The sequence below is a fragment of the Coregonus clupeaformis genome, chromosome 27 (genome assembly GCF_020615455.1).
Source record: "Coregonus clupeaformis isolate EN_2021a chromosome 27, ASM2061545v1, whole genome shotgun sequence".
In the NCBI taxonomy this organism is placed as follows: domain Eukaryota; kingdom Metazoa; phylum Chordata; class Actinopteri; order Salmoniformes; family Salmonidae; genus Coregonus; species Coregonus clupeaformis.
In genome coordinates this window covers 39213365-39237781 of record NC_059218.1, presented here as the reverse complement: position 1 = coordinate 39237781, position 24417 = coordinate 39213365, and the positions used below count along the sequence as shown (strand labels likewise).

General features: G+C 44.4%; 1 protein-coding gene across 1 annotated transcript in view; it reads right to left on the bottom strand.

Annotated features, from left to right (window-relative positions):
• LOC121542086 (pro-neuregulin-2, membrane-bound isoform-like) overlaps positions 1-24417 on the bottom strand; it is a 105305-nt gene that overhangs the window by 22018 nt on the left and 58870 nt on the right. Inside the window, exons 4-5 of the mRNA XM_041851544.2 lie at positions 19021-19141; positions 8121-8179 (exon numbers count right to left, since the gene is read on the bottom strand). Coding sequence (XP_041707478.2) covers positions 8121-8179; positions 19021-19141 — 180 coding nt within the window. The remainder of the gene's footprint in view (positions 1-8120; positions 8180-19020; positions 19142-24417) is intronic.

Genomic DNA, 24417 nt, shown 5'->3' with positions numbered 1-24417 from the left:
ACCCTACTAGAGAATCACTATAACCCTACTAGAGAACCACTATAACCCTACTAGAGAATCACTATAACCCTACTAGATAATCACTATAACCCTACTAGAGAATCACTATAACCCTACTAGAGAATCACTATAACCCTACTAGAGAACCACTATAACCCTACTAGAGAATCACTATAACCCTACTAGAGAATCACTATAACCCTACTAGAGAACCACTATAACCCTACTAGAGAATCACTATAACCCTACTAGAGAATCACTATAACCCTACTAGAGAATCACTATAACCCTACTAGAAAATCACTATAACCCTACTAGAGAACCACTATAACCCTACTAGAGAATCACTATAACCCTACTAGAGAATCACTATAACCCTACTAGAGAACCACTATAACCCTACTAGAGAATCACTATAACCCTACTAGAGAATCACTATAACCCTACTAGAGAACCACTATAACCCTACTAGAGAATCACTATAACCCCACTAGAGAATCACTATAACCCTACTAGAGAATCACTATAACCCTTCGTGAAATTTCAAGAGCTACAAGGAGTCAGACACAGATTTGTATTTTGTTAATGTCAATCCCTTTTGGAGATATAAACTGCCCTTAAAAAATCCCCTCTTGGATAAATACTAGTTAACGCAGGGGTCATGTTGATGTGTAAACACTGGGGAACATAGCAATGCTGAGTGGGCCACAAAAACATGATCCCACACAGTATGCAGACATACAGGTAAGTGCCAAAATAAAGGAAACACTTGAGTAAATGAGGGGTACAAAGTATATTGAAAGCAGGTGCTTCCACACAGGTGTGGTTCCTGAGTTAATTAAGCAATTAACATCCCATCATGCTTAGGGTTTTGCATAAAAATGCCCAGTTGCCCATTATGTTGGCTAGAAGAAGAGATCTCAGTGACTTTGAAAGAGGAGTCTATGGGAGCATACAGGGTTTAAATGGTGTGTGTGTGTTTGTGTGTGTGTCTCAATCACCAGATCTCAACTTAAGTGGAGCTGCGCCTGAGACAGCGTTTTCCACCACCATCAACAAAACACCAAATTATGGAATTTCTCGTGGAAGAATGGTGTTGCATCCCTCCAATAGAGTTCCAGACACTTGTAGAATCTATGCCAAGGTGCATTGAAGCTGTTCTGGCTTGTGGTGGCCCAACGCCCTATTAAGACACTTTATGTTGGTGTTTCTTTTATTTTGAAAATTAACTGTACATCTGAGCCAATAGCTTCGAGGGATGAGCTGTCGAGCTCAAATTCTCCACGAGTCTCTAATCTGTGTTTAATTGTGAGGTTGAGGGACATGCTTGCTGGGGTTGCCAATGTGGAGCGCTGGTGTTGGGTTAAGTTCTGTCGCCCCGGGCCACTAGTGCTGTTCTATATCGTGGAGCTCCGCCCCATAGGGGAGCTCTGCTCCTAGTGGTTTACCCTCTGCCCTAAGGCAGCAACAGCCTGAGACAAAATTATGCACACACCTGCAGCCAATAGGAGTACAGGTATCCCTATAAGAGGGGATGCCTCCCCTCAATCAGCCTCCCTTTTTCTTCAGCGACTGGATGACTAGACTGAAGAGCCAAGAAGAGACAAAGCACAAGACTCAGGACGAAAACGCCGTTGATATTCCAGTCATCAACGTCGTCTAAATGAGCACACCGGGAGATTTTCCACCCCCAAAAGCTCTTTTCAGAGCTCAGTGCAGATGCACTTCCATGGCGGCCGGTGACCACCACGACCTGTGTTTCGTGTGTTTGGGATCCCAGCATGCCAAGGAAGGCGTCTGCAGTCCCCCGAATTGCGCCTCCTGCGCCCTCCTTTCTTTAAAGGAGAGGAAGCAGCATTGGGCGTTTTTCAGGGAGGACATCCCCCTTGAGGACGTGCTGTCGATACTAGCCTCTGCTTCAGAGGCGTCGTCCGACGGCGCAGACTTGGGGGAAGATAGGGACTTTGAGGAGGGGTCTGGCATTCCTATGGAACAGTCGGACCCCATCCCTCATATTTTCAAGCCCCCCTTTCCTTTGGAGAGCGAGAGGGCTTGTAGTCCCTATAGCGAAGGGGATACGAGCTCTGAGAGATCAGAAGCTCTCTCTTTCGCTGCAGCCTCTCTGAGATCGGATTTTCCGGGTCTCATTGAGAGAGCTGCTCAACGGCTGGTGATAAGGCTACCCCCTCTTCCCTCCGCACCGGAGGTTGATATGATGGAGGGCGGTCCTTATTCCAGGCCAAGGAAGGCGGCAGAGCCAGTGGCTCCTGCCATGCCTTCTTTGGCTAGGTACGTTGAGGGCTCGTGGGAGGCACCTTTAGCGGCGCATTCGCCAGTTAAAGCGTATCTCCCATTCACGAGAGTGGAAGGAAGGTTTCAGGGTCAGGGAATCCCCAGGTTAGAGAGCGCCAAGGCGGCGTATCTCGTACCGGGTTCGAGCCCTTGGCCCTCTTCCAAGAAGGCCACGTTGCCATCCCAGAAGGACCGACTCACAGCGTCGCTGTTAGAGAAGTCCTTTGGGTTGGGAGCCCAAGCTGTAGCAGCAGCTAACAACATTGCCCTCTTGGCGGCCTCTCTGTCCCGTTTAACCACGGGCAAGACAGAGCTGGCACCGGAGGAGGTGGAGGAGGCGTCCAGAATTTCTGGCGCCATACTCCACCTGACACAGGCGTCCGCAGTCTGCGCGGGGAGGTCCATGGCCACTTCGGTGGTCGGGGAACGACACCTCTGGTTGTCCTTGACATCCATGAAAGAGGCAGACAGGACGTCTCTCTTGAACGCCCCCCTCTCTGACGACGGCCTCTTTGGGGTCGCAGTCAAAGAGGCGACGGAGCGTTTTTCCAAGCTGGAGGAGGATAAGAAGCATTGCTGGCAGTGGCGAAGAAGCTGCACCCTCTCACGCTGGCTAGAACAGACGTTGCAGAAGGGTTATGCTCTCCAATTCCACCGGACCCCACCCCCGTTCAGGGGAGTGGTGGAGACGGTGATGAAAACGGCAGACAAAGTGGCCGCTCTGATGACAGAGATTACGGAACTTTTGGCGAAGGAGGCGGTGACAGTAGTTCCCCGGGAGCAAAGGAACAAAGGGCTATATTCGCATTATTTCCTAGTGCCCAAAAAGACGGGGGGGAGTGAGGCCGATTTTGGACTTACGCATTCTCAACGAGAGCATAACCAAACGGCCCTTCCGAATGCTAACGACAAAACGTCTGCTGGAATGTGTCCAGAGAGGGGACTTTTGTACGAGCATAGACCTAAAGGACGCGTACTTTCATGTGCCGGTTCAGCCGCGTCACAGGAAGTTTCTGCGGTTCGCCTTTCAAGGGGTGGCGTACGAATACACGAGGATGCCATTTGGGTACGCCCTGGCAACTCGCACATTTTCCAAGTGTGTGGAGGCGGCATTGGAACCGTTGCGTCATCAGGGAATACGGCTACTAGCCTACCTGGACGACCTACTGGTTCTCGCCCCGTCAGCAGAGCTGGCGATCACTCACACAACACAGACAGTGATGCATCTCACAAGTCTGGGGGTTTGCTGTGAATTGGAAAAAGAGCGCGCCCTGGCCCACTCATCAGATTGTCTACCTGGGGATACAGCTAGACACTGTGAGGATGAGGGCTCGAATTTCAGACCCCCGAAGGGTAGCCTTGTTGCTAGCCCTGAGGAAGTGTCGTCCGAATCACACGGTGACGGCGCTGTCGATCATGTCACTTTTGGGTCTCATGTCGTCAGCCCACTCTGTGGTTCCGCTGGGACTCCTGCATATGCGCAGGATGCAGCGATGGTTCGCCCAACTAAGACTAGACCCATTGCGTCAACGTCATCGGTTGGTGGTGGTTCCACTCTCGCTCAGTGCAGATCTGAACTATTGGAGAAACCCGCGCGTTCTCACGCACGGAGTCCCGATAGGAAAGGTGTCCTCTCACATCCCAGTATTCACGGATGCGTCCCTGACGGGATGGGGAGGGACATGTCAGACCCAAGCGATAGGAGGTGTGTGGCCTCAATCAGGTCGTCATATCAACCTCTTGGAGTTGGAAACGGTTCGACTGGTTCTGACCCACTTTGCGTCTACCCTTCGGGGTCGCGATGTGTTGGTCTGGTCAGACAACCGGACCACAGTAGCTGACATAAATCGCCAGGGAGGAGTCAGGTCTCCTGCTCTCCATCGGGCGGCAGAGGAATTGTGGCTGTGGGCTCACGAGCACCTTCGCTCATTGAGAGCAGCACACATTCCGGGCTACTTGAACGTAGGAGCAGACCTCATGTCAAGAGGGGGTCCTCGAGACGACGAGTGGTGTCTGCATCCGGACATTGTTCTCCAGATTTGGGAACAATTCGGGAGAGTCGAGGTGGACCTATTCGCGTCACGCGTGAACGCGCAATGTCCTCTGTGGTTCTCTCTGAGGGAACAGGACGAACCGCCACTGGGAAGGGACGCCTTTGCGCACCAACCGTGGCCGAGAGTTCCCCTGTATGCATTCCCTCCGCTGTCCTGCATTCTCCCACTGCTAGCCAGGGTGAGGTCAGGGGGGCTGTCAGTGATACTGATAGCGCCCGATCGCCCGGGGGCTCCTTGGTTTGCGGAGATGAGTCAGATGTTGATTGCGCCACCTTGGCCAATTCCACATCGACGGGACGCGTTGTCTCAGGCGGGAGGCACGATAGGGAAATTGCCCATAATCGGCCAACCACTGAAGGCCTGGCTGCTGAGAGGGACAGGCTAGAGCGCCGTGGGTTATCTGATGCAGTGATCAGGACCATACAGGGTTCACGTGCCAGTTCCACTTCTAAGATGTATGCCAGTAGATGGAACGTGTTTTCACGATGGTGTGTCACACAAGGTGTAGACCCCATGAGCTGTCAGGTGGAGAGTATTCTCTCTTTTCTACAGCTCATGTTTGATAAGCAAAAATTGCCTGCCACTATTAGGGTGTTTGCAGCAGCGATTTCAGCTTGTCATGAGGGGTTTGGCAGAGACAATGTCTTTAGCCACCCTCTAGTGAAACGCTTCCTATTAGGAACGCGGCAACTTAGGCCAACACCTAGAGTCACGCTTCCTCAGTGGGATTTGGCTTTGGTACTCGAAGCGCTATGTAAGTCGCCGTTCGAGCCATTGAATCAAATACCCCTCAAGATGCTGTCTATTAAGACAGCACTGTTGCTCGCTTTGACTACAGCTAAGCGGGTCAGTGATTTGTGTGCTCTTTCGACGAGACCTGACTGCCTGGCCATCAATGGTGACCTGAGCAGAGCAGTGTTACGTCCTAACCCGGCATTTGTGCCGAAGGTTATTAAGAGTTCATATAGGTCACAGACCGTGGAGCTGTGGGCTTTTTCTCCTCCTCCTCATAGAGAGAGGAGTGAGGAAAAGCTCCATCGCCTGTGCCCGGTACGCGCTTTGGCGTGTTACGTCGAGCGCACAGCGGCGATTAGGTCATCGCCTCAGTTGTTTGTGTGTCACGGTGCGGCTGCACTAGGTAGATCACTTTCAAAACAGCGGTTGTCTCACTGGCTTTGTGAAGGCATTGAGACAGCTTATGAGGCAGCGGGGCGGCAATTGCCTCAGGGTATCAGAGCTCACTCCACTCGTGGAGTAGCGGCTTCTACTGCCCTTTTCAGAGGAACAGGGGTTGAGGATATCTGTAGAGCAGCATCCTGGTCGACGCCGTCTCCATTTATCCGTTTCTATCTCTTAGATATGTCTTCTAACTCTCTGGCTCGATCTGTACTCAGCGTGGCTGAAGGGAGATCTTGAGCAAGAAAGAGAGGAGAAGCAGGACTGTGGACACAGGTTTCCATCAGGTCCGCTTTGGTTAGGAAGACGTGTTTTTTGATAGATGTGTTTTCTAACTCTTTGGCTCGGTCTGTACTCAGCATAGCTGAAGGGAGATCTTGAGCTAGGAAGAGAGAGAAAAAGCAGGACTATGGACAAGGTTTCCATCAGGTCCGCTTTGGATAAGAAAACATATTTTGTGGCATGAATCCTGACGGACAGGTTCAGTACAGTAGAGGCATGCGTTGATTGACAGAATGTGAGGTCATCTATCTGCTTGTTCAGTTTAGTATGACCCATGTTTTGTTCCTGCCCACTAATCTCTGGGATTCCATTGAGTGAGTGAGGCGGTCTACCGCGTTCACAATGTAGAGTGACACTTGGTGTCATTCCATTAGTGGTCGGTAGTGTTTTCACAGGATATTGAGGCACATCTATCTGCTAGTACAGATTAGTATGGCTTCTATTCTGGTGATCTGCCCACTAGTCATTGGCATTGCCATTGGACTAGGTGGGCGGGTCTTTAACCGATGACGCGGTATATTGTGACGCCCGTAGGGGTTTTTAGTTGCAGTACTGCGGGACTTGGTTGCAGCCATTGCTAGGCCTGACCTTCTCGTTTCGATGGGAAGTGTTAGGCTCGGCAGGGGAGTACATTTTGGGAGCGCTACGCTCCGCCTTAAACCACTAGGAGCAGAGCTCCCCTATGGGGCGGAGCTCCACGATATAGAACGATTAGTTACCGGAGTGTAACTCCAGTTCTATGAGTGGAGCGGAGCCCCATAGGACTTAAGGCCCTGCCGACCCTCTCTAGTCTCGCTGAAGAAAAATATCTCGGGAGGCTGATTGAGGGGAGGCATCCCCTCTTATAGGGACACCTGTACTCCTATTGGCTGCAGGTGTGTGCATAATTTTGTCTCAGGCTGTTGCTGCCTTAGGGCAGAGGGTAAACCACTAGGAGCAGAGCTCCCCTATGGGGCTCCGCTCCACTCATAGAACTGGAGTTACACTTCGGTAACTAATCGTTTAACACTGCACTGTAATTATAGGGCAGGAACTCAGGGCTGAGGAGGACCTCTGTGAGAGCAGGCAGGCAGAGTCTGTTGTTTTACTGTGAGAATGGCCTTCTGCTGCTGCTAAAGCTTGGGACTTGTTATCGAAAAAACAGTGAGGAGAATAGCAGGGTAAGCTCTGTGTGTGTGTGTGTGTGTGTGTGTGTGTGTGTGTGTGTGTGTGTGTGTGTGTGTGCGTGGGTGCTTGCCTGTGCGTGTGTGTGGTCAGGGAAAACAACTAAGAATGGCATCGTCCATACATGTCCTGATCCATGATGTGACCAGTAAAGGCAGGTGTTGTTATTGTAGACCGCCTATGCATTTCATTCAGACAAGCATGTTCCATATGAAGTGATGCAATGCCTACCTGCTTATTTTTCTTATTGCATTCCCATGGGATTTATTGATGATCCATGGACTATATGGATAGTCAAAAAGTACCCTGGGTAGTTTATCTTATCAATTACAAATTGACAAACGATACAGAGAAATTAGAATAATGACCAGTTAATGTCATCAGTCAATTAGGACTGTAATGTCATTTTTATTACAATTGCCAATGTCATTATGCTAAATCAGGCGTCATCGGTCTTATTCCTAAAAGCTATGTCAACTGACATTCCTGTTTGATAACTAATGCAATATAATCAGGATATTTCTGTCCATGGATCAGCACTAATGTTATCACAAATGACTGTGGTTTTCTCCCTAACTGGAGACACACACAGCAATCCAAGTATTTCAGTCTAGCAGAGCACATGCAATTACTGTACATATCAACTTCAAGGACATTCAGTACCAAGTCACATGCCGACTGAACGTGTTAATGGTGATCCAGTGAATGCATCTCTATGCTAATTCTCCCTAATGCAGTAATTTGTCTTAAAATTAGAACACCAACAAATGTACGATGTTGGTCTGAAGGGAGCATCGCCACGGGACAAGGTAGTTGAACTGATGAGTCAACACACACAGATGGTGGAGCAACAACTATTAGGACAAAACAACACAGAGTCATGCAACATGTCAACATACTGTACCACATGCAAGACAGGCAGGCAGGCAGGCAGATAGACAGACAAGCAGACAGGCAGACAGGCAGATAGACAGACAGACAGGCAGACAGGCAGTTAGACAGGCAGACAGGCAGACAGGCAGATAGACAGACAGACAGACAGACAGGCAGGCAGGCAGATAGACAGACAGGCAGGCAGGCAGATAGACAGACAAGCAGACAGGCAGACAGGCAGACAGGCAGATAGACAGACAGAAGAGGAAATGGACATACGGTAGAAACTGGCCATGACGTAGTTTTGACAGCGATCACCAGTAAAGTCATTCGGACACCTGATGGAAGGAAACAAAACCACAAAAAGAGAGGGAGGAGGAAGGCAGGAAGGGAGGGAGGGAGGGAGGGAGGGAGGGAGGGAGGGAGGGAGGGAGGGAGGGAAGGAAGGAAGGAAGGAAGGAAGGGAGGAAGGGAGGGAGGGAGGGAGGGAGGAGGGGGGGAGGAAGGGAGGAGGGAGGGAGGGAGGGAGGGAGGGAGGGAGGGAGGGAGGGAGGGAGGGAGGGAGGGAAGAGGGAGGGAGGGAGGGAGGGAGGGAGGGAGAGCAGAGATGGAGGGTATCAAGAGGAGAGGATATGCACAAGAGACAGAGAGGAGGTGAAAGGAGAAAGAGAGAGAAAAAAAGAAGCAGAAGAAAAGTGAATTAGAACCACAGCAACACCAGGGACCGTAGAAGCAGAGCGATCCCACCGGTGACACTATTGTGCCACGCACCACCCATGGCTTTGGTTGACCTGAGAGGGAGGAGGAGGAAGAGGAACATAGAGGTAACCCAGTGACAACCGTGACTCTGTTCTCAGCTGTTGGTGTCATGTGAACATACTTTTGTAAGGATTGGGCATGCGCAACCGCAGCGGCTCAGTCTGCAAACACCGCTGGCCGAAGAATCCATCTGGACATCTGGGGAGGAGGAGAGGGGGACAGTGTGATATGAAAAACGCAGCAGTGAACTCTGTACACACGTTACTGATGAAGGCCTGAGAGAGGTTACGTTACAATATGCAAAATGGTGGGGCAGAAACATTACCCTAAAAAGCATTACTAGGTTTTGGTTTACTTAGTAAAGTAATTGGGTTAGAAATGAGTGTTGCTCAACAAGGGTGAATGTCTCTTGCTGAACAGAAGGCAGTTGACCATGAGGACTTCTCTGATCAATGATCTCTACCATCCTAATCTAGCTGTATCATCTAACAATCAACAGTGTAATGTGTTCAAACAAATTAACACTGGTAGGCAAATGTATACTCATGAAGGCAACATTTCCACACCACCCATTCTTAGCAAACAAACTGCAGCTGCATCCAACAGCGCCTGTTGGTAAATAATCAGGTAACTTGGAAGCATAGAAATCAAAACATTGGGATTGAGGCATACATAGCTGGATCAAACAATAAACACTATAGGACATGGACTCAACGCAACATTAGACAACTTTTGAAGGGCTCAAAACATCTGGATTCTGGAATGAACCATCACTTAAACAAACTCTGCCTTTGCATTGGATGGCACTTTATAAAACAGCCAGAGTAAAACATGCCTGGCAGAGTTAATAGGAGGGTACACTGTTCAAAATACAAAAAAACGTTTTTTCCATTCTCTCTCCCTCTCTCCTAATATCCCCAATTTTGTAGATATTATGCAGTCCGGCGCCACCTCCTCCTCTGTGCTGCAGACAGGTTCTAACTGACAGCTACACCAGTGAGAAAGGCAGAGGTCATGGAACAATGTTCCCCTGATCGAGAGTGCCAGAGGGGTGGGCCTACATGTGTGCTCAAGGTGCCCCACAGGGAGGTAGGAGGGGTGCAGAGGGACACCAACCCACAGGGATGAAACAACCCCCCTCGAATCACACCAACCCACAGGGATGAAACAACCCCCCTCGAATCACACCAACCCACAGGGATGAAACAACCCCCCTCGAATCACACCATCCCCCTCTCTTTCTCTCTTTCTGACCTCTTGGCCTCTTCCTTCTTCACATGGGGTTGCAAATAGCCCTCCATCATTTGACTTGGGTCCTGTATAGAAGAGAACTCAGTCTATTACATATTTTGAAACTTTATTATCATGGTAATAAAAAGCAGTAGGCCCCCGGCCTGTGTACTCCATCTTATAGCAACCACATATCATATTGGACATTATGTTCTGGGAGACTCTTTATTGCACTTTTATGTCTCTCTCTGTGCCCATGTCTTTGTTCCCTCCCCTTTCTACATGTCTGGTCGAGAGGAGTGCATTTAATGTGGTCAAAACAGTTGATGCCCAGAGTTACAGTGTCATGTCTCTTTCATGTTAGCAAAGCTCTGTTGAGTTTGCTCTTGATCCACTACAACCATATTTATAATAATAACAATAATAATAATAATAATTGATTCAACTTTTATAGTGCTATTCAATACATGAATACATCTCAAAGTGCTGTAAAACAACAAAAACAAGCAATTTAAAAATAACATAATTAATCATCATGAGTAGTCAAGAGACTAAAGGTTGAGAAAGTTCATTGCTTGATTGGTGGTCAAAGAGGAGAGCCGGGAGCAAGGAGGCAGCACGTTGTCATCATGGTGCCTCGCCATCCACGCCATCTGTGGCTTTGTAGTAGGACTCAGTCAGATGACGTTAGAGTTCCGTACTAGCCACTGGACTAGAAGCTAGCTAGCTACTCTTCACTACTACCAAAATTCAACACACACTCGGGTGATGCTATGGCTGTCACGAGGCGCCAGAAAGCACACCACACACCCCACCAATAGTAGTTCAGGAGTAGCCTCATAACTTAGTCCTCAGCCTTGGTCATCTGTCATCTCTGTACACCTCTGTATACGGGCTTCTCTCCATCCTCAACCACCAGACAGATATTTATGGGGACACCTGTCCACTTAATCAAAAACACTGCTGCAGCCCCCTCTCCCAATCACTCTCTTCTTCTTCTTCTTCTTCTTCTTCTTCTTCTTCTTCTTCTTCTTCTTCTTCTTCTTCTTCTTCTTCTTCTTCTTCTTCTTCTTCTTCTTCTTCTTCTTCTTCTTCTTCTTACTGTGTCTCCTTAGCCCCCTCTCCCCTCTCCCCCTCTCTCAACAAATCAGGATGTGTGGTTCATTGAGGGGTGCCAACATTCCACACTCTCTCTCCACCAACAGGACCGTTAATCCACCAGAGGTCATTCCTCGTGATTTATGAGATTTCTAAAATGTCTCCCAGAAGTATTATGATATTCCATCATGTCTAATGACTCATACTGAGTGATATGTTAAACTGGGGATCACACAATAATAGGGAAAGACTGCTGACCAATGCAATGGCACCGTAAAATCTACAAATGTTGAAATCTGTCCCCATAAAAGAAACGGTGCACTAATCGATCACATATTGAAAGTAATCTATATCGGTTTGAGTGTTTAAACAGGATTAAATATCTTCTTTCAACATAAACCAAGCACATAGGACATAGCCCACTAGCATTTTGGCAGAACAAACCCATTAGACTAAAGACACAGTAATGACCCCAAAGGCAGTTAGCAGTCAGATATCTGATGAGTGCTCTTATCCTTCATGAAGAATAATGGCCTGATGAGTCTTACATGTACCTCCGACCTACAGTACAAACTGTACTTGATCCAGACTCATATCATTCACTGATCATGACTGCCTTTTTGTCCCCGACTTCCAGGAACCTTTATCGAGCAGACGTTGCTAATGTGGCTGATACTGTGTAACATGTCATGCCATGAACTACAGTGCTACTGGATTACCTTCAGGGTCATTTCGTTAAACTTTTCCTTCCCTCTAAAGAACTTTATATATCAAAGTGAAGGAGCCGGGCATTCAAATAGGGCCAGCCGTCGGCCGGACTTGTTCAGCCGATGAGTAATACCGGCTGAAGCCTGGCCTATATTGAATGAGATGGCTTTGGGGCAACATTCCCTGCAGGCCTCCACTGCATTATCCACATTTTCTGGACCCGTGCCTCGACCGTGAGTGAATTAGCTGCAGCAATTGAGTTATTGCTCCTTCCAATTTGTACACAGCTTATTGAATGGCTGTTGCAGCCATGTCCTCTCTGCTTGCTGAGCAGTGTTGCTGGGGCCAGCGGAACACACACAACGGCTGGCCAGTGGACTTGCACACCATTCTTCACCGTAGACCAACATGGAAGCACATGATATTTACATAATGGACCAAAGCACACTATGATAGGATGTGATACTGTAACTGTAGAGATGTAAAACACAACAGCACGTCACTCTTTCCCTAGCACAGACTGTCATATTGATGCAAACTGCCACTATGCAGGATAGCACCGTAAATATGTACGTGTTTTGAGTTTGCTGCAAGGACTTGTCTTTTGCAAGGACAACACCCAGTATACAAACCCATATACTTTATGCACATTTTTGCATATGCTGTTATAGTACAGCTTCATAATGCAGTTATAGTACAGCTTCATAATGCTGTTATAGTACAGCTTCATAATGCTGTTATAGTACAGCTTCATAATGTTGTTATAGTACAGCTTCATAATGCTGTTATAGTACAGCTTCATAATGCTGTTATAGTACAGCTTCATAATGTTGTTATAGTACAGCTTCATAATACTGTTATAGTACAGCTTCATAATGTTGTTATAGTACAGCTTCATAATGCTGTTATAGTACAGCTTCATAATGCTGTTATAGTACAGCTTCATAATGCTGTTATAGTACAGCTTCATAATGCTGTTATAGTACAGCTTCATAATGTTGTTATAGTACAGCTTCATAATGCTGTTATAGTACAGCTTCATAATGCTGTTATAGTACAGCTTCATAATGTTGTTATAGTACAGCTTCATAATACTGTTATAGTACAGCTTCATAATGTTGTTATAGTACAGCTTCATAATGCTGTTATAGTACAGCTTCATAATGCTGTTATAGTACAGCTTCATAATGTTGTTATAGTACAGCTTCATAATGCTGTTATAGTACAGCTTCATAATGCTGTTATAGTACAGCTTCATAATGTTGTTATAGCACAGCTTCATAATGCTGTTATAGTACAGCTTCATAATGTTGTTATAGTACAGCTTCATAATGCTGATATAGTACAGCTTCATAATGCTGTTATAGTACAGCTTCATGATGCTGTTATAGTACAGCTTCATAATGCAGTTATAGTACAGCTTCATAATGCTGTTATAGTACAGCTTCATGATGCTGTTATAGTACAGCTTCTTAATGTTGTTATAGTACAGCTTCATAATGCTGTTATAGTACAGCTTCATAATGTTGTTATAGTACAGCTTCATAATGCTGTTATAGTACAGCTTCATAATGCTGTTATAGTACAGCTTCATAATGCAGTTATAGTACAGCTTCATAATGTTGTTATAGTACAGCTTCATAATGCAGTTATAGTACAGCTTCATAATGCTGTTATAGTACAGCTTCATAATGCTGTTATAGTACAGCTTCATAATGTTGTTATAGTACAGCTTCATAATGCTGTTATAGTACAGCTTCATAATATGTTATAGTACAGCTTCATAATGCTGTTACAGTACAGCTTCATAATGCAGTTATAGTACAGCTTCATAATGTTGTTATAGTACAGCTTCATAATGCTGTTATAGTACAACTTCATAATACAGTTATAGTACAGCTTCATAATCCTGTTATAGTACAGCTTCATAATGTTGTTATAGTACAGCTTCATAATGTTGTTATAGCACAGCTTCATAATACTGTTATAGTACAGCTTCATAATGCTGTTATAGTACAGCTTCATAATGCTGTTATAGTACAGCTTCATAATCATGTTATAGTACAGCTTCATAATGCAGTTATAGTACAGCTTCATGATGTTGTTATAGTAGAGCTTCATAATGCTGTTATAGTACAGCTTCATAATGTTGTTATAGTACAGCTTCATAATGCTGTTATAGTACAGATTCATAATGCTGTTTTAGTACAGCTTCATAATGTTGTTATAGTACAGCTTCATAATGTTGTTATAGTACAGCTTCATAATGCTGTTATAGTACAGCTTCATAATGTTGTTATAGTACAGCTTCATAATGCTGTTATAGTACAGCTTCATAATGTCGTTATATTACAGCTTCATAATGTTGTTATAGTACAGCTTCATAATGCTGTTATAGTACAGCTTCATAATGCTGTTATAGTACAGCTTCATAATGCAGTTATAGTACAGCTTCATAATGTTGTTATAGTACAGCTTCATAATGCAGTTATAGTACAGCTTCATAATGCTGTTATAGTACAGCTTCATAATGCTGTTATAGTACAGCTTCATAATGTTGTTATAGTACAGCTTCATAATGTTGTTATAGTACAGCTTCATAATTTTGTTATAGTACAGCTTCATAATGCTGTTATAGTACAGCTTCATAATATGTTATAGTACAGCTTCATAATGCTGTTATAGTACAGCTTCATAATGCAGTTATAGTACAGCTTCATAATGTTGTTATAGTACAGCTTCATAATGCTGTTATAGTACAACTTCATAATGCAGTTATAGTACAGCTTCATAATCCTGTTATAGTACAGCTTCATAATGTTGTTATAGTACAGCTTCATAATTTTGTTATAGTACAGCTTCATAATACTGTTATAGTACAGCTTCATAATGCTGTTATAGTACAGCTTCATAATGCTGTTATAGTACAGCTTCATAATGCTGTTATAGTACAGCTTCATAATCATGTTATAGTACAGCTTCATAATGCAGTTATAGTACAGCTTCATGATGTTGTTATAGTACAGCTTCATAATACTGTTATAGTACAGCTTCATAATGTTGTTATAGTACAGCGTCATAATGCTGTTATAGTACAGCTTCATAATGCTGTTATAGTACAGCTTCATAATGTTGTTATAGTACAGCTTCATAATGTTGTTATAGTACAGCTTCATGATGTTGTTATAGTACAGCTTCATGATGTTGTTATAGTACAGCTTCATAATGTTGTTATAGTACAGCTTCATGATGTTGTTATAGTACAGCTTCATAATGCTGTTATAGTACAGCTTCATAATGCTGTTATAGTACAGCTTCATAATGCAGTTATATTACAGCTTCATGATGCTGTTATAGTACAGCTTCATAATGTTGTTATAGTACAGCTTCATGATGTTGTTATAGTACAGCTTCATAATGCTGTTATAGTACAGCTTCATAATGCTGTTATAGTACAGCTTCATAATGTTGTTATAGTACAGCTTCATAATGCTGTTATAGTACAGCTTCATAATGTTGTTATAGTACAGCTTCATAATGTTGTTATAGTACAGCTTCATAATGCTGTTATAGTACAGCTTCATAATGTTGTTATAGTACAGCTTCATAATGCTGTTATAGTACAGCTTCATAATGTTGTTATAGTACAGCTTCATAATATTGTTATAGTACAGCTTCATGATGTTGTTATAGTACAGCTTCATGATGTTGTTATAGTACAGCTTCATAATGTTGTTATAGTACAGCTTCATAATGTTGTTATAGTACAGCTTCATAATGTTGTTATAGTACAGCTTCATGATGTTGTTATAGTAGAGCTTCATAATGTTGTTATAATACAGCTTCATGATGCTGTTATAGTACAGCTTCTGCACACCCAAACATGAACTTATATTGACACATTTCAACATGGAAGTAATCAAATGCACATCAACTTGCTCACCCTGGGATACAGCACATCTAGTACATTACTCAGAATCTGACAGCAGGAAAGCTCATCGTTGCCACATTCACAATCAATAGAAAAACATATCTCTTCCAAAAACAAAATGTCCTTAGCGCTCTTGATTTAAAATAAATGTTGTTAATCTGACCCCCTTTTCAAAGGTCTTGAGATGTAAGCAATAATTATATTGACCTTGCTAGAGGTCTCTGACTGGCGTAAATATTTGTTCCCTTCTAAACCAGTGAATCATGACATCATGTGTGAGGCTCCTGCACGCTAAACGTGGGCTGAGAACCATGAACAGATCCCCATCCATCCTCCTCATCAGCAATGGAAATATACATGAAAGAGACACATCCATACAATAGATATCTGTACATACCGGCAGTGCCTTCCTGTACTGCTCTGCTCTACTCTGCTCTGCTCTACTCTGCTCTGCTCTACTCCTCTCTGTTCTACTCTACTCTACTCTACCGGTGATTCTGTAAGAGAGAGGGGAAGGGAGGGGGGTTGCTAAGAGGGAAAATGGATGGGGTGATAGAGGGGGGATGGATGGGTGATATAGGGAGGTGATGGGGTTATAGAGGGAGGTGATGGGGTGATAGAGGGAGGTGATGGGGTGATAGAGGGAGGTGATGGGGTGATAGAGGGTGTGATGTGGTGATAGAGGAAGGTGATGGGGTGATAGAGGAAGGTGATGGGGTGATAGAGGAAGATGATGGGGTGATAGAGGGAGGTGATGGGGTAATAGAGGGAGGTGATGGGGTGATAGAGGAAGGTGATGGGTGATAGAGGGAGGTGATGGGGTGATAGAGGGAGGTGATGGGGTGCTAGAGGAAGGTGATGGGGTGATAGAGGTGGTGATGGGGTGATAGAGGGAGGTGATGGGGTGATAGAGGGGGTGATGGGGTGATAGAGGGGGTGATAGGGTGATAGAGGGAGGTGATGGGGTGATAGAGGGAGGTGATGTGGTGATAGAGGAAGGTGATGGGGTGATGGGGGGGTGATAGAGGGGTGATAGAGGGGGTGATGGGGTGATAGAGGGAGGTGATGGGGTGATATAGGGAGGTGATGGGGTGATAGAGGGAGGTGATGTGGTGATAGAGGAAGGTGATGGGGTGATAGAGGGAGGTGATGGGGTGATAGAGGGAGGTGATGGGGTAATAGAGGGAGGTGATGGGGTGATAGAGGAAGGTGATGGGTGATAGAGGGAGGTGATGGGGTGATAGAGGGTGTGATGTGGTGATAGAGGAAGGTGATGGGGTGATAGAGGAAGGTGAGGGGGTGAAAGTGAGGGATGATGGGGTGATAGAGGAAGGTGATGGGGTGATAGAGGGAGGTGATGGGGTGATAGAGGGAGGTGATGGGGTGATAGAGGGAGATGATGGGGTGATAGAGGGAGGTGATGGGGTGATAGAGGGAGGTGATGGGGTGATAGAGGGAGGTGATGGGGTGATAGAGGGAGGTGATGGGGTGAAAGTGGGGGATGATGGGGTGATAGAGGAAGGTGATGGGGTGATAGATGGAGGTGATGGGGTGATAGAGGGAGGTGATGGGGTGATAGAGGGAGGTGATGGGGTGATAGAGGAAGGTGATGTGGTGATAGAGGAAGGTGATATGGTGATAGAGGGAGGTGATGGGGTGATAGAGGGAGGTGATGTGGTGATAGAGGAAGGTGATGGGGTGATAGAGGGAGGTGATGGGTGATAGAGGGATGTGATGGGGTGATAGAGGGTGTGATGTGGTGATAGAGGAAGGTGATGGGGTGATAGAGGAAGGTGAGGGGGTGAAAGTGAGGGATGATGGGGTGATAGAGGAAGGTGATGGGGTGATAGAGGGAGGTGATGGGGTGATAGAGGGAGGTGATGGGGTGATAGAGGGAGATGATGGGGTGATAGAGGGAGGTGATGGGGTGATAGAGGGAGGTGATGGGGTGATAGAGGGAGGTGATGGGGTGATAGAGGGAGGTGATGGGGTGAAAGTGGGGGATGATGGGGTGATAGATGGAGGTGATGGGGTGATAGAGGGAGGTGATGGGGTGATAGAGGGAGGTGATGGGGTGATAGAGGAAGGTGATGTGGTGATAGAGGAAGGTGATATGGTGATAGAGGGAGGTGATGGGGTGATAGAGGGAGGTGATGTGGTGATAGAGGAAGGTGATGGGGTGATAGAGGGAGGTGATGGGGTGATAGAGGGAGGTGATGGGGTGATTGAGGAAGGTGAAGGGGTGATAGAGGGAGATGATGGGGTGATAGAGGGACGTGATAGGGTGATAGAGGGAGGTGATGGGGTGATAGAGGGAGGTGATGGGGTGATAGAGGAAGGTGATGGGGTGATAGAGGGAGGTGATGGGGTGATAGAGGGAGGTGATGTGGTGATAGAGGGAGGTGATGGGGTGTGATGTGATGATAGAGGGAGGTGATGGGGTGATAGAGGGAGGTGATGGGGTGTGATGTGATGATAGAGGGAGGTGATGGGGTGATAGAGGGAGGTGATGGGGTGATAGAGGGAGGTGATGGGGTGATAGAGGGGATGATGGGGTGATAGAGGGGGATTAGGTTCATAAAAAGGGGATGTGTAAAAGGCTCTGATATGTTGGAGAGAAGAGGGTTAGAAATCACTTGACATGACTAGAGTTTTAATCCTATCAATGTAATGAAAGGATGAATGTGATTGATAGCGACTGAACAACAGTGGACAACAGAAGCGTCATACAAGATTGCTTCACATAGTGAACTTTGTAATACTCTTTCTGTAAAGAATTACATTTGGGATTTAGGGGTGGAGAGATAAACAGAATTATTAACAAAATATATACTGCAATTCATCTCTCAATACAATATATATACAGTGGGGGAAAAAAGTATTTAGTCAGCCACCAATTGTGCAAGTTCTCCCACTTAAAAAGATGAGAGAGGCCTGTAATTTTCATCATAGGTACACGTCAACTATGACAGACAAAATGAGAAAAAAAAATCCAGAAAATCACATTGTAGGTCTGTGAGAGCCAGAAATCTTGCTTGTTTGTAGGTGACCAAATACTTATTTTCCACCATAATTTGCAAATAAATTCATTAAAAATCCTACAATGTGATTTTCTGGATTTTTTTTCCTCAATTTGTCTGTCATAGTTGACGTGTACCTATGATGAAAATTACAGGCCTCTCTCATCTTTTTAAGTGGGAGAACTTGCACAATTGGTGGCTGACTAAATACTTTTTTCCCCACTGTATATATATATATATATATATATATATTTATTTGTGTACTTGTTTGACATTTTACTGAATTGTTAGGAGCTAGTAACATTAGCATTTCGCTACAACATCTACTGAACTGTGTACGCGACCAATAAACTTTGACGCGACGAAAACAAGATGTAGCCTAACAACAAAAACAACAGTCCAAGCAAATCCAGAAATAGCGGAGAGGACTCACTTGCAGGAGAACTGATTGATACCATGTATGAAGTAACAGTCGCCGCCGTTCACGCAGTAGGCCTTCTCTGAGTCATTGCATCTTCTGGCATGGCCCGAGCCTGGAGACGGTGTGGTGGTTACTGCATAGGAAGACAGAGTTACATGTTATTATAAACTGGGTGATTCGAGCCCTGAAAGCCATGGTATATCAGACCGTATACCACGGGTATGACAAAACATAACTTTTTACTCTTCTAATTACATTGGTAACCAGTTTATAATAGCAATAAGGCACCTCGGTAGTTTGTGGTATATGGCCAATATACCACGGCTAAGGGCTGTATCCAGGCACTTATGCGTCGTGCATGAGAACAGCCCTTAGCCGTGGTATATTGGCCATATACCACACCCCCTCAGGCCTTGCTTAAATAACACAGCCATAACAGTACTGTAAACAGAGCTTTGTAACTGGAGTAGAGTGCAATATATATTCTGTCATCGAAATAATACTTGAAACTAAGAGGGCTCTCTACCGGGGAAATATGTAGAAGAGTTGTCATATGTTTAGAAATACAGTGGAATATGCTACAATGTAATGTAGGTAAACTCATAGATATAGGTGGTGCAACTTTCAGATGGAGTTTCTGATCAGGTCAACCAGTTGCTGTTTTGTGAGTGATTTTATCCGCAATGCAAGACAGAAACACTCATTTCGATAACTCATCCTCCACTTTAAACGGTCACGTCTTTCCTTCCACGAATTGCATTGTGTCTCTCAGTAGTGTTGACACTGACTCAAGACGCTCTATGAGCAAAGATAAATATTTCCCCTTACAGAGCGTAAGAGTCCCTGTTTATCCCTTAGATTCAGATCTTTGGAATGGAATGCCTAAATGTCATGCCGACTAATCCTCCACTAGTATGTGAATAGAGCTAAGATGTTTTTGGAGAAGGCCTGCATATCGGGGGTGGGGAACAGTTGGGAACTATGGAGGAGGAGTGGCGTGGCAGGACTGGGCATGGAGAAGAGGAGAAGAGGGAGGACTACTCTTGTCAAATGTTGGGATGAAGCCTCTGTACAATGGCCAGATATCAATCTGTACCTTGCTGGGGTGTGACAGAATGTTTGTGATTCCCAATTGGAGGTTGGTTGACAAATACGTACTTATGAATGTGTACTGTAGCCTACTCCGTACATACAGTATGTACATTGTACCTTATGTTATATTTGCAACAATAACTCAATACACTTATCAAATAAATCGACCCACGTAAAAAAAAAAAATGCTGCATGCACTAATTTAAAACTTTATTCAGTTGGTGCTATGGTCATGAGTCACAGTGGGCTGTTTACCATGGTGAAGATTTCATAACACACACACACACACACACACACAGGACACACACACATGACAGAGACAGAGAGAAATACATTGCTGCTAACCTGACCTGTAATTGGGACAGAGACAAAGAGAAATACATTGCTGCTAACCTGACCTGTAATTGGTATCAGGAGCATGTGATAAACAAGGCCAGTACATGATGTTGCTCATCTGTGGTAAACATGCATTTCAACAGAGCCCTCAATACAGTCTACATGTTCTGTTGGATATCACATGGAACCACTGATGTAGCACACACGCCCGCATCGGGGTGGCCCACAAGCTTTGGGGGCCCCCAACCCCCCAGAGGTCGGCCCCCCCGATAGCATATGAACATGTCATAAGCCATGAAATTATCTCAGAGATTCTTGAAAGTCAGGACAATAATCCTTGTCCGGTAGGGAAACTGTATATTTATAGTTTTAAAAAAGTAATGATTTTGTTGCAATATTTGAGCTTAAAATGTAAATTTAGGGGAATTCTATATCGGACAATATTTGTTTTGGGAATTTTCTAAATCCTTTCAATAGTTTTCATTTCCATGTTGACTCTATGTCTGTAAATGCCCTTGCCCGGAGCAAAGGATCCCAATTTCAAACTCTCCAAAAAAGTGTTTCAAATTTGAAAAACTGGCAATAATAGATATTAACTGAAACATTATCTGAGTTTCATGGAATAGCCGTCTGTAACTTTAAAGAATATTTTTTTCAAAACTGTGATTCCTAAAAGATGTGTCTGGAGATTTGGTGAACTCTGTCAGATCTGTCTATAATCCTAAATTAAATCAGGAATGAGCTGGGTCAGCTACACTCCCGGTCAAAAGTTTGGACACACCTACTCATTCAAGGGTTTTTCTTTATTTTTACTATTTTTTACATTGTAGAATAATAGTGAAGACATCAAAACTATGAAATAACACATATGGAATCATGTAGTAACCAAAGAAATGTTAAACAAATCAAAATATATTTTATATTTGAGATTCTTCAAATAGCCACCCTTTGCCTTGATGACAGCTTTGCACACTCTTGGCATTCTCTCAACCAGCTTCACCTGGAATGCTTTTCCAACAGTCTTGAAGGAGTTCCTACATATGGTGAGCATTTGTTGGCTGCTTTTCCTTTACTCTGTGATCCGACTCATCCCAAACCATCTCAATTTGGCCAGGTCATCTAATGCAGCACTCCATCATTCTCCTTCTTGGTAAAACAGCCCTCACACAGCCTGGATGTGTGTTGGGTCATTGTCCTGTTGAAAAACAAACAATAGTCCCACTAAGCCCAAAACAGATGGGATGGCGTATCGCTGCAGAATGCTGTGGTAGCCATACTCTGTTAAGTGGCTTGAATTCTAAATAAATCACAGACAGTGTCACCAGCAAAGCACCCCCACACCATACCACCTCCTCCTCCATGCTTTACGGTGGGAAATACACATGCGGAAATCACCCGTTCACCCACATCGAGTCTCTTAAAGACACGGCGGTTGGAACCAAAAATCTCCAATTTGGACTCCAGACCAAAGAACACATTTCCACGGGTCTAATGTCCATTGCTCATGTTTCTTGGCCCAAGCAAGTCTCTTCTTCTTATTGGTGTCCTTTAGTAGTGGTTTCTTTGCAGCAATTCGACTATGAAGGCCTGATTCATACAGTCTCCTCTGATCAGTTGATATTGAGATGTGTCTGTACTTGAACTCTGTAAAGCATTTATTTGGGCTGCAATTTCTGAGGCTGGTAACTCTAATGAACTTATCCTCTGCAGCAGAGGTAACTCTGGGTCTTCCATTCCTGTGGCGGTCCTCATGAGAGCCAGTTTCATCATAGTGCTTGATGGTTTTTGCGACTGCGCTTGAAGAAACTTTCAAAGTTCTTGACATTTTCTGTATTGACTGACCTTCATGTCTTAAAGTAATGATGGACTGTCGTTCCTCTTTACTTATTTGAGCTGTAACGTCAACTTTGTCAGAGTGCTTAAAGATCTGATAGAATGGTGATGTTTTTATTGGGGATTTAAAAATTATAAATGTTCCATATTTTACAAATGTTTGTATTTAACTTTTATTTTTAGAGGCAAAAATATGTCTTATAAATATGTTTTGAGTATCTGTTGTTAACTCCGTCAGTGGCTTGTCAACTACGTCACCGATGGAGTCAATATTTTAAATCACTGCAACATATGCTTAAACAATTGAAGTGTTTGGTATGCTAGACCTAAGGGATGATGTTTGCTTTATAAATGCTGTTTTATGTTCTAAATCTAGAAAAACATGCCAAAACGCTAAAGGAATTAGCCCTGGAGCATTTAATAGTGCTATATAAACAAACAAAAATACATTTGTATTACATATTTGAATAATGTAATGTTAGAATGAAACAATCAAGGCCATTGAACACTTATTGGACAATAATAGTACAAATAAAATGCCTTTTATTGTGTCTGACAGAGTTGACATAAATCCAGTTTTTTGCATTTTATGACAGGAGGTCGTTCCTTTCCATGGTGTGATAGCTGATACTTTGGTCTATCAGAATATACCTTCCAAATTGTGTTAATATTAAGACAAATATTTGTGGGAAAAATGATGAGATTGCCCCGTCTTTCAAGAATCCCTGAGCTCTAAAACAGCAAGGTTTTCTGCTAAACTACGCTACGCCACTGCATGGAACCTATTCTGAAGGAAAATATAAATATTGTTCAAACTGTTGTCAATCAATGGGCAAAAATCCACAAACTCAATGGGAATGCTTTTTCTCCGAAAGGGCACAAAGCTTGAGCTAGAATTGACAATACATCACTGCTGTTAGAGAAACCTATAGCAACAAATCAGACAATAACACGAGCCCCGTGTAGCTCAGTTGGTAGAGCATGGCGCTTGCAACACCAGGGTTGTGGATTCGATTCCCACGGGGGACCAGTATGAAAAAATGTATGCACTAACTAACTGTAAGTCACTCTGGATAAGAGTGTCTGCTAAAATGACCAGTTATCTCACTCACTATCCATTGCAGGGGATCGGAAGAAGGGAAGAAAACATCCCCAGAACAAAAGCACCATACACTTTACTAATAATAGTGTTCTCTTCTTGCAGCTTGCACAATACATAGAGGGATACTGGCCTGGGTCCAGCTGTGTAGTGTTCTCTGTCTCTCTGAGAGGAGCGGAGGTGCTCCTACCTTGCCAGGAGGGAGAAAGTTTACAGTAGGTTCTACTACTTGCTTATCTGTGAGGGGAACTAATGACATGGGTTAACCGCTGCACATTAAACTTAATTGGAGAGAGTGCTTGTGTCTTTTAAAGAAAGCTTAATTTTAAATCATGCTACCACACGCTCTCTCGTCCGTTATGTCAAATAGGATGATCCACTTATTTCTTGCTGACTTAACTCTTACAGTGGGGAATTTTATTTATTTAGTCAGCCACCAATTGTGCAAGTTCTCCCTCTTAAAAAGATGAGAGAGGCCTGTAATTTTCATCATAGGTACACGTCAACTATGACAGACGAAATGAGAAAAAAAATCCAGAAAATCACATTGTATAGATTTTTTATGAATTTATTTGCAAATTATGGTGGAAAACAAGTATTTGGTCAATAACAAAAGTTTCTCAATACTTTGTTATATACCCTTTGTTGGCAATGACACAGGTCAAACGTTTTCTGTAAGTCTTCACAAGGTTTTCACACACTGTTGCTGGTATTTTGGCCCATTCCTCCATGCAGATCTCCTCTGGGGCAGTGATGTTTTGGGGCTGTCGCTGGGCAACACGGACTTTCAACTCCCTCCAAAGATTTTCTATGGGGTTGAGATCTGGAGACTGGCTAGGCCACTCCAGGACCTTGAAATGCTTCTTACGAAGCCACTCCTTCGTTGCCCGGGCGGTGTGTTTGGGATCATTGTCATGCTGAAAGACCCAGCCACGTTTCATCTTCAATGCCCTTGCTGATGGAAGGAGGTTTTCACTCAAAATCTCACGATACATGGCCCCATTCATTCTTTCCTTTACACGGATCAGTCGTCCTGGTCCCTTTGCAGA